Raw genomic sequence first — 10,051 nt, 5'->3', positions numbered from 1 at the left:
CACAGGCACATCTGTACATGATCCACTGGTAGGATTTAGGACAGCTACTACCACAGATCCCAATGTGGTTTGAGAGCTGGCACTTTTGTTTACAGTAGGTCCTGGAGCCAGACCATGTACACATGCCACATGTGACCTTCTTTTCCTCTTCTATCAAAGGGGGTATGTATTAACTATTCCAGCAAACATGTGAGGTATAGCACTGCCAAGAAATGGGAGCCTAACTACTGTGTTCTTCTAAGAATGGATGCATTTGTAAAAAAATAAATCATCTCCATTCAGTCAAATTATGGTCAATTATCATTGCCTTCAAGCCAAGATATATTAGCTCTGAATCTGCTTTAACTCAGTTACTGAAGCACACTGGAAATGTCATTCAATTTGGAAAAAAAATATTATTACCTTTTATTCCTTAGCAGTCAAAAAGATTTTGAAATAAGATTAATGGGGGAAATTTTCTTCCTTCTATCTGTAGCTTTTGAAAATTAACAATGCTTCTTTTATTTTGGTGTAATGGATACCTGACAATCTTCAGTCACTGGACTGTCTGCAAGGCATCATTGCATTCACTTCACATGCAATTAACTCTAATGACTAAAACATATTTTTGCTTTTTTTTTCCCTGCTGCCATCAAAATATGAATTTGGACAAAGACAAATGCAAGTATATACAAAACTATCCACATGCTTTCTCAAACCCCTCAGGCCAAGGATAGCTCTGTCAGTCTGCAAGAAAATGGCCACATTTTCGTGCTTACTACCTCACTTCAAGTGTAAACAGACCCCAAAACACAGAGTGTTTCCCTCATACCAGCTCAATTTAATGCAAGAAACCACTGGAATAAGCAAGCTTTTTTGATCCATAAAGCAGAGCTGTAATTTACATTTTGTTCTGTTTTTCCTTCTTATCACCAGTGCTGTCAGAAGACTCTTGATTCATTATTGTGGCAATGGAAACACTGAAGCACTGAGACAGCGGCATGGGTAAATGTGGAAGATGCAATTACTGACTGACCCGCTATTCCAGGACACCGAGGGTGTCCCAGGAGATTACATTGCTGGAGGGAAACACAGTCTTGCTGATGGGTAGCTTGAGCTCCACAGGAGCTTGTGATCAGGACCCAGAATTATTTAATAGAGAGTGAATGAAGAAAGCAGAGCACAGCGGAGCAGGTTTTGTGGGAAAGCAAGCAGATATAACTTTATAGCAATCTGATTTTTGAAACAACCTCAAACAACCCACACAAGCAGGTCTTAGCTAGTGCTGGCAAACCTGTACATAGCCTGACAGATTTAGGGAAGTGCAAAGTTGCCTCTAAACATTCACTCTCTGCATTGGGAGACAAAATCCCAAAACATCCCCTATATGTAATGTTGGAAATGACAAAGCAGCAGTGAGACCCAGGGTTAAAGCTTGTGACAAAGCCAGCTACATACCATGGCCAAGGAGTGGAAATCCAGTGGGACCAGAGATCTGTGTCAGATACTTGCCCATAAGCTCAACGCCAGCCCACACAATTTGCTACAATGCAAATCTAAATCCAAAAAACTCAAAATGCACTTTTTTCCAGAGGCTGAATAAGCAGTGCAGGTTTCTATAGCAGCTGGTCAGTTTTGCCAGCCTCCCCAGTGGCTCACCAGCACCCCCAGCCTCCTTGCAGGAGGGTGTCCCTGTGGCTCTGCCTGCACACACTGGGGACCTGCTGCCCGGTGCCCTGATGAGCCAACAGGTACTGAAGGCAGATCTGGAGCACCTGGCTCAGCCCTGTGGGCAATGCTGCAGTACTATAAAACACAAGGAATCGTTTCAAAAAGAGGCTAAGAAAAGGATCCTGTACAAACTGTGCCCAGTCTCGTTACTGGAAATCTATTTGACGCAGTGAACAAACATGGAGACTTTTCCAGGAAAAGTGTTTCTTTATTTAAATAAAATTAGTGCCAGTAGAAACATAATAATAAACTTTAAATACATGAGACAATTATATACAACTCAATGTTAGGAATTATATACATCAGCTTTTTACAGATACAAATACATTTATATCAAAAGTAAAGGACGAAGGAGAAAGCAATGGAAAATGTGACAACTCGCGCATGTCAGTCTCATTTGGAAAGTTTCAGGATTCAAGTGATTCCAGGCAAAGTGCCAAACTTAATTTGGCTTCTTTCAAACTTAAAACAGCCCCTTTTAGAGTAAATCTACCAAAAAGCTTTATATGGTCTGATCCAAAGTTCACTGAAGTAGATGGAAAAACTCCCACTGCCTCCAGTCTGCCCCGAATCAGGCCCTTTGTGAGCACAATAGAGCCTTTGTTCTGCTGTGGTTAGTGAGAGACAGCAATCCCTGATCCCTCGGCATCCTGCATCACATTAACCCTCTGAGCCCAACACAGGCTTGGCCCTTCCCAACAGCAGGAGCACAGCAGATTCCAGCTTCAGTTCATTTCTGCCATTTTCCAAGCTGTCTCTCCAGCCCTAATGCCAGTGGATACATCACAGAGCTGTTTTAGTGCAGGAAATACGTGGAGACGTTTTGCAAATATTTTGCTGTGCAATGCTTTAGATTCAGGCTCTTCAGCCCTCATGCTTTAAAGCTAATCAAAACACTGTAATAAGTTATTATAAAATATAAGGTATGATTGAAATATTATTTTTAATTTTTATTATTTTTTTACTTCTTTTAAAAGTGCAATAATTTAGTAACAAATTTCATGAGCAGTTGAAAAATGTCACAGTACCATTAAACGGGGGGGGGGGTTGAAGTTTGTGGTGGTTTTAAAACCTGGTTGCTAATAGCTTTATAGAAATGCATGTGTCACATGCAAGCTGATTAAAAAAAAGATGTAATGCAATGTTTACCTACACTGGCTTAAACAGAGCAGAAAGTCTAGATTCTTTAATGATGTAAATGAGTACAGTTTTACTGACCTCAAATGGAGAATTTACCTCCAACAGAGAAGCACAAAATCTTGTGTCTGTCCCTGACTCAGCTGATGACTTCAGTGGGGCCAGGAATACACCCTTACTAGGTTAAATTGTATCTGGAATTCCACCTATTTTTCAAGAGGGCATAACAGAGCAGCATTTGTTCAAGCCTTTCTACATCTTACAGCCTGTAACAAAGATCTTTTAGCATCTTCTTTATCTTACAGATCATTGCCTTTAGTGACCAAATGTACATGTCTTTAAAAAAAAATACAAAAGCAAAAAACAAAACCACTTTTCCTACTAGTAACTCAGTCACAGGCTGAATTGCAGCAGAAGGTGGGGAACCTGACCCAGCCAGTACAGGTATAACTTAAGCAAAGACAGATATAAATGGCATGGATCTGAAACTGGGCTTTACAAACTGCCTAGAAATTTGGTACCTTTTTTTTTTCTCCTTTGTCTTTCACTCTTTCTGTGCCTAAAGTCAGTCTCCAGACATGATGCAATCTCCCTTCAAGTACAACATCAACAAGTCTTCAGCTTTTGAGGCCTCATTGAGCATATCTGCTGTTGGCTGTGGTTTGTCATAAGAAAAACACAGTAAAAGTACTTCTAGTCTATCACAGTTTTGTGTGAATGAGCATTATCCATAGCCTTTAAGAACCAGGCACTTGCATTAGGGTAACTTCCCTAAACATTTCCCAGATATTTACAGAAATCTGAAATATGCAGAGACATGCCAGTAATAATTACCTCGTTAGAAAAAACATCTACATTCTCCTTGTTCTTAGCTCTCATAGTCAGAAATAATAATGGAAAAATTAAAATTAAGCAACCCAATTATGTGCAAGTTACACTTTGGGGTTGGGTACCACTGCTTCCTTGTCCTGCCAGCTCTTGGGAGCGCCTCTGGCCCAGGGGCACAGATACCTGTTCAGAGTTCATTGGAGAGCATAAAAGTAGAGCCACAAGTTCTTAGTGGGAGCTCCACTCACGCTTTGGCAGCAGATCAAGGGAACCCTGCAAGTGCTAGGAGTTCTTATGGATGTTTTCCACAGACCCCTCGCTGCTCTCGTTGAGGAGTGTTTCTGACACTTCCCCTAGTTCAGTATCCAGCACTTCCTCCTGGATGGTGAAGTGCACATCTGGGGAGGAGGATTCGGAGCTCACGCTGCTGCCTTCCATGGAGCAGATGGCACAGGACAGGGATGGCACCATGCTCTCCTGCAGCATGTTCAGCATCATGGGGATCTGGACAGATTTCAGCCCCGCCACGGTTGGTAGAGGCTTTACAGCTTCCCCCCATTCTCTCTCCTCATCTTTGTAGAGCAGAAGCAAATTGGACGACTTCTCTTTTCTTTTGGATTTCATGTAGCCAAGCATTATCCCTATCAGGAAGATCCCATAGAAAGACATGACAATCAGAATGTAAAAATATTCGTTGCTGTTGTTCTTCTCTGTGCTGCGGGATTCAGCATCAAGCATGGCTTGGGTCACATTTGCATGGTCCATCTTCAGCATGGAAAGTGTTTTACCACAGAAGCCTGGAGGAGAATGTGCATGGATATGTAAGATCAAACTTCAGAGCAAAGATGTAAAAGAAACAATTGAAAAAAGATTGCCCCAACTCTTCCTTGCTACCTGTAATTTGTAAGTTTGCAAACCCCATACCTGACTGAAGTTCACAATCTGTCATACCTCTGCATTACTATTGTAAGTGCATGAACTCTTATTAAGATACAGAAAATATTAAAGAAAAAACATAATATTAAATTATCTTGAGTTCTAAGCTGAATTATAAAACACCCAATCCACATAATTAAAGAAAGAAAACTAAATAGAAATACCCTGCTAGGCACTTAAATATAGTTTTGTGCTACTTGATCATGTTTCCATGGTGGGGGAAAGTTAGAGGTATTATTTTGTTCAATGATACAGGAAAAAAATAATCAAAAAGCAACTTACGTTGGTATGCAAATAATTCCTCCTTTTGCAAAGCTCAAGAGACCTTTCCTCTACCAAATGCCGGGTGTTCTGAAAACTTTCCTCTGCTGCAGTTGGAATAAATAGCTCTCAAGAAATGTTTCATCACGTGTTTTAGAGGCACAGTTTATAATAGTTTTGTGTTGGAGTCAACAGATGAACTTGAAGGATTGCAGTTCAACCCACTGAACTCTTAACAGCTGTGAAAAGAAAAAGAGTTGGGAATTCAGAATTTACTCTTTCCTAACCAGTTTAGCGCTGCCTCTTTCAGCTTGTGAATCCATTCCTTTCACGTCCCAATTGCTAAATCTGACCTGTTACCTAGAGAGCTGCTACACAGAATGGAAAACCTGCAAACCATTATTCTGTGTTTGTCATATAGAAAAATATATATGTGAATTTTGTGGTAGACACTATCAAATTATTTACATGCCTGCTACACATAGTCTTCACTGAAGAGATGGGAAACAGGTCAGGATTAGTGACAAAGCTTTAAAAAGTTTGTGCAAAACAAAGTGGTGATTTTAAACTTGTGTTGCAGCTCCACTTTACCACAAGGCGTGGGACTGAGGAAAACTGAGCCCTGAGTCTCGAGTGAGTTTTGGATGGAAGGGTGTTGGTGCTACCTAACTTTTGGCCATCAAAGCAGCAAATGTGGGATCTGGATTCCCTATATAATCAGTGGAATGGTGCAGACTCCTCCAGGAAGAGACTTGGAGCTGCTGAAGTTCATGGCCCCCTTCTCCCACTGTTTGTTACATTCTCTCTGCACGGTGTTTGTGCCTAAATAGACCAGGGCCACTGAGTCAACGTAGATTTTGGTATGAAGGGACATTAGCAATTTCTGGGCAGTGATGCTTTCCGAGTGACTGCTGGAGGCTGCTGTAACTGGCTGCTGGGCTGAGCAGGACACCTCCCAGATGGCTGGGGAAGGCAGAGTTAGGATGCAGTCTGGGTTGCAGGGCCCACAGAGTTCCCAGCTCAGTGGTACAAGAGGCTCTGAGACCCCTTTTCAACACGTAAGCAACAGTACAGGCCATGGGAAGAAGGAGGCCCAGCTTGCACCTTAGGGATTTCATTTCCTTATCCTCTCCATCCCCGTTCTTCACACACAAAGCCCAATTAGTCAGGCCCCACATGTGAATGTCACCCCTTCTGCAAAGCTTCAAGGATGTTTATGTAACAGAACACTCCACTTCCAGAAAGCAGTAGACTGGTGCTGGAGTTTCCCAACGGTAGGTCTGGGTGGTTTTTTTCCCCTGCAGTCACTTGTGGATTGTTTGCATAGACAGCAAATTCTTCTCCAAACTCTGCCCTCACAATCCCTCTGAGGTAAAGGCAGATAGGATTAACTTCTCTTCACATGTAGGAAAAGGCAAGAGAGAAAAGTTAAGCAACTTTAGATATAGTGAAGAATTCAAGAAGAGACAGAATTGTATCTGTGTTTGGAACCAGCATTTTCCATCATTTCTCTGAACAACTGCACAAAGAAAGGAAAAAAGTTACATTAGCCAGATTCCCTTCTCTGCACCTTAAAATAGAGGATCCACCCTTTAGGATGTTGGTTTTATCTCCCTGCACATTCCCATGTGATAGCTCAGGAGCTGTTGATGTTGGACTAAAGTCTACTGGGATTTCATCTGACAAAATCTGTCTGCAGCACGAGCTTGCCAAGTCTGAATTCCTCTTCCCTGTTCCCGACAAATTACTGAGCAGGCAACAAGAGCATATCAACTGGTAGGTTAGAGCATAACCCAGAGCAAGTGTCTGGATTTTTTAGTTAATTTGGGAAAATTTTTACTTCTCAGCTTCATGTGATATTCGCTCTCCCATTCAGCTCTGGAAATTTGGTGTTTGAAAAATTAAAGACAACACGTCAGGTTTTACCAACACCCATTTATGCAGGACTCTCACAGGACGGTGAGGAAGCACCCAGCATTGTTGGGTCAATGCAAATTGGCTCAAATCCTTTCAGTGTGCCCACGAAACCCTATGAAACCAGCTCAGAAGTTGCTTAGTCCTGGGAACAAGACCACCTAAAGCCTGTCCTGCTGCCTTCTTTCATCAGAGTCACATGCAGGCCGTCACTCACCTCGGCACAAAGGCAGATTGAGAGGCACTGACACCCCACTGCTCCCACCAGTGAGCCAGCAGAGCAAGGGCACACCAGCTCTTCTGCTGGCACCTGCAGGTGCAAATAGAATCTCTTATTTGCTCCAAAACCTCACATTCTTCATGCAGATGAAGCTCTGTCCAAAATTACCAAGACAAACTGAAGCACCCGACAGGAGCACAGGAACACTTCTCAGGTACATCCATAGATTTATGCAATTCTCCCAAAGTTTAACTGAAAGATGACTGAATTGCACAATTCTGCATAGCTATTGCTGAAAACTCTTTGCAACTGTGTTTACTTTGGCTAGCTGATGACAACATCTCTTCTCCATCTGTTAGCCCCTGATTCTGAAAAACAGTTTAATTTTAAAAAGGCCTGGAAGGAATCCCTGAGCCTTCTGTAGACATGAAGAGGAGGGATAGGAAGACACTGGGGAATAACCACCTGAAAAACATATGCCACTTGCTTACTGATGTCATAAGTCAGCTTTCTCAAGCTGTACCCTGTAGAAACTATATTTTTGTCTAAAAACAAGACATTGAAAATTGGAGCTTTTAGTTTTGTGTTTCAAAATTATATTTGCTGCAAATCATATTGTAAAGCCATTGATCACAGCAAAAAGCTTGCTTAATTTGAAGTAATTTATTTTTTTAGAGTTAAACTTACTAGCTATTTCTTTTTTGATGTTTCTGTCTTCCTTTCAAATCAATTTTTTTCCCCAAACTTCAGAGAATTTTCCCTTAAAATCCACTTTGAAATTTCACCTGAAATGGCACTCATGCTTTCAGCAATTGCCTCTCATGTGCTCTTCTTCACCTTCTTTGCACCAGTCCCAATCAAAGCTATAACATTCAAGAATAATCCTCGTGCTGTTGTTACCACCTTCCACATTCCCCCTTTGGAAAATATTCAGACCAATAAAGCAGAGCAACAGCCAGGCACTCCAATGATGAAAAGGTCACAAAATAGTTGTTTGATGCCAGATATTTTTTCTCAAGGTCCCTGTCTCCTAGAGAGCCTTTTGTGGCAGCAACCTCCGTCACCAAAGGACGCAAACGTTGAGGCTTGAGGCATCCCATGGGGCAGGAATTCTTCACAACATGGCTTAAGGGATCATATAATGTGAGCCCTTTCTCCAAATAAAAATGTGAGGACAGTCAGAAAACTGAACAAAGACAGAATCCATTATGAAGAAAACATGAAACCTCCTCAGAGACCCAGATGACTCTGCAGACTTCCATGGAAAATATATGCCTAACCCTTCATTATGGGCATAATCCATGGTCTGATGCTGCATTTATCTTTCCTTTCCCAGTTAGTGAATTAATAAGACAAAAGACACAAGATAACTGTTAAAGGGCTAGCTCCTATGGGAAGCTGAGACTTTTTGATAAGTGTCTGCTAACAGTATCACTCTAAAGAGTACCCAAATATGTGCATTTTTGGAGGCATCATTTGAAGATCTGAAAAGAAATGCAAAGAGAATCAGGAAGAAAAGAGGAGTTGGTTTTTTTCTTCCTGGACATGGGCCTTTAATGGAAGCAATATTTGGGAATTTACTTCTAGGGAGAAAAAGGAAGGAGAGTTTTGCCATGCAAATATGGACTTAGTTATGATTTAGACCTTTGAGACACAAGTTGGCAAAGGACAGCAAATATGATACTTTTCACTCATATATATTATTTCAATTAAAGTAAAATTAGAGATTAAGAGCTGGGTTTGGCACCATAAAGGAAGACAAGCTTTTTCCACAATAGATGCTTGTGCCCTTGATCTGGTCTTGCACTTGAAGACCTGCCATGCTCAGGACCTCACCCAGGACCTGATCCAAAGCCCCTAAAAGTTAGTGGCAGTGTCTCTCCTAAAACAAACTTCAACACCTGCTCCTTACAAATTCTGTGCAACTCAAAAACAACTTTCAGTGAAGCTTGTGAGTATATTGGAATAAAAGCTAGTTCAAAAGCAGCAAGCAAGTCACACATTCATTCCCAGAGTAGGAATGAGTAGCAGCCCAACACAAGGCACGGGCCTCCTCGCTGGCAAGCCTACTTACAGTATGGAATTTATGAGCTTTACTATGTGCTCATAACATTTCTGTGCCTCATCAGTTCAGCCACTTGTGAAATTAATCTGATATTTGTGCTGGGAGGTACAGCAGAGTAACAGACTGGCAGATCTCCACCTGAAAAGAGAGAAAAGGTGCCTGTGAGCACAATGGCTGGGCTGGCACCTGAGCCATTCTCACACAGCTCTAAGTTCAGTGTCATTTTCCATCACTCCTCCTTATTTTTCATACTGCAGAAATAGATAACATTTTTTATAAACTTGACACAAGCAATTTCTAGAGGAAGATGGTAATTTCCTTAGTGTCATCCATAATAAACTGTGTTACCATCTGGATACCAAATGGAAGTAATGGTCTGACCTGTTATTAACTGTAAAAAAAGTTAGTAAAAGGCTACAGTTCTTCCTTGCTACCTTACAGTCTTCACTGGGAAAAACATGCAAATATAGGTCTAGAAGACGAATGCATCAGCCTTCTCTCCAACTGCAGAGTTTAGTTTGCTTTCATTCCAATTTTATTTAACCTTCATAGCAGATCCCTATTCTTGAAACTTGAAGTTTCTCAGGCCTTCCCTGCACTCAGAGCAGCAAAAAAAAAAATTTAATCAGTATCAGCAAACGCAAGGTTCAGAAGCATCTCACAGCTGGGGCGACCATCTGCACTCAGGCCCTCAACTCTAGCAGTGGCAAGAGATTTCCCAGAAGCCGTATCTGGAGTGTGCAATTGCTCTCCAACCACATAACAAAGATCTGTAAGGCAAATTGGTTTCTGATCCTGGACATGACAAGCAACAGAAAACCTCAATGATATCTGTAATAATAGTTTACAGTAAATTTAGTTTTTACTGTAAGGCTTGTGTCGTGGGAGTTTTGGAGTTTTGGATAGGCATTTCTTTTCGACCTCTAAAGTGAATTTTAGAAAGCTCGGAGTGACTGGAAACAAATAGAGTGGAAACACGG

The 10,051-nt window shown here is 41.5% G+C and overlaps 1 protein-coding gene across 1 annotated transcript; it reads right to left on the bottom strand.

Annotated features, from left to right (window-relative positions):
* Positions 1-1,910: 1,910 nt before the first annotated feature.
* Positions 1,911-4,462, bottom strand: KCNE4 (potassium voltage-gated channel subfamily E regulatory subunit 4). Its single transcript, XM_018079996.2, has one exon. It carries the CDS (start codon positions 4,447-4,449, stop codon positions 3,958-3,960), a length of 492 nt encoding a protein of 163 aa, XP_017935485.1. The 5' UTR covers positions 4,450-4,462; the 3' UTR covers positions 1,911-3,957.
* Positions 4,463-10,051: the final 5,589 nt, after the last annotated feature.

Source organism: Manacus vitellinus, unplaced genomic scaffold (genome assembly GCF_001715985.3).
Source record: "Manacus vitellinus isolate BGI_N305 unplaced genomic scaffold, ASM171598v3 scaffold_49_pilon, whole genome shotgun sequence".
Taxonomy (NCBI): domain Eukaryota; kingdom Metazoa; phylum Chordata; class Aves; order Passeriformes; family Pipridae; genus Manacus; species Manacus vitellinus.
The sequence above is the reverse complement of the archived record's forward strand: the minus strand, read 5'-3'. Positions and strand labels throughout refer to the sequence as shown.

Bases quoted from the DNA above. Each gene is read 5' to 3' on its own strand.
- KCNE4 (XM_018079996.2), bottom strand. From the start codon at position 4,449: ATGCTGAAGATGGACCATGCAAATGTGACCCAAGCCATGCTTGATGCT.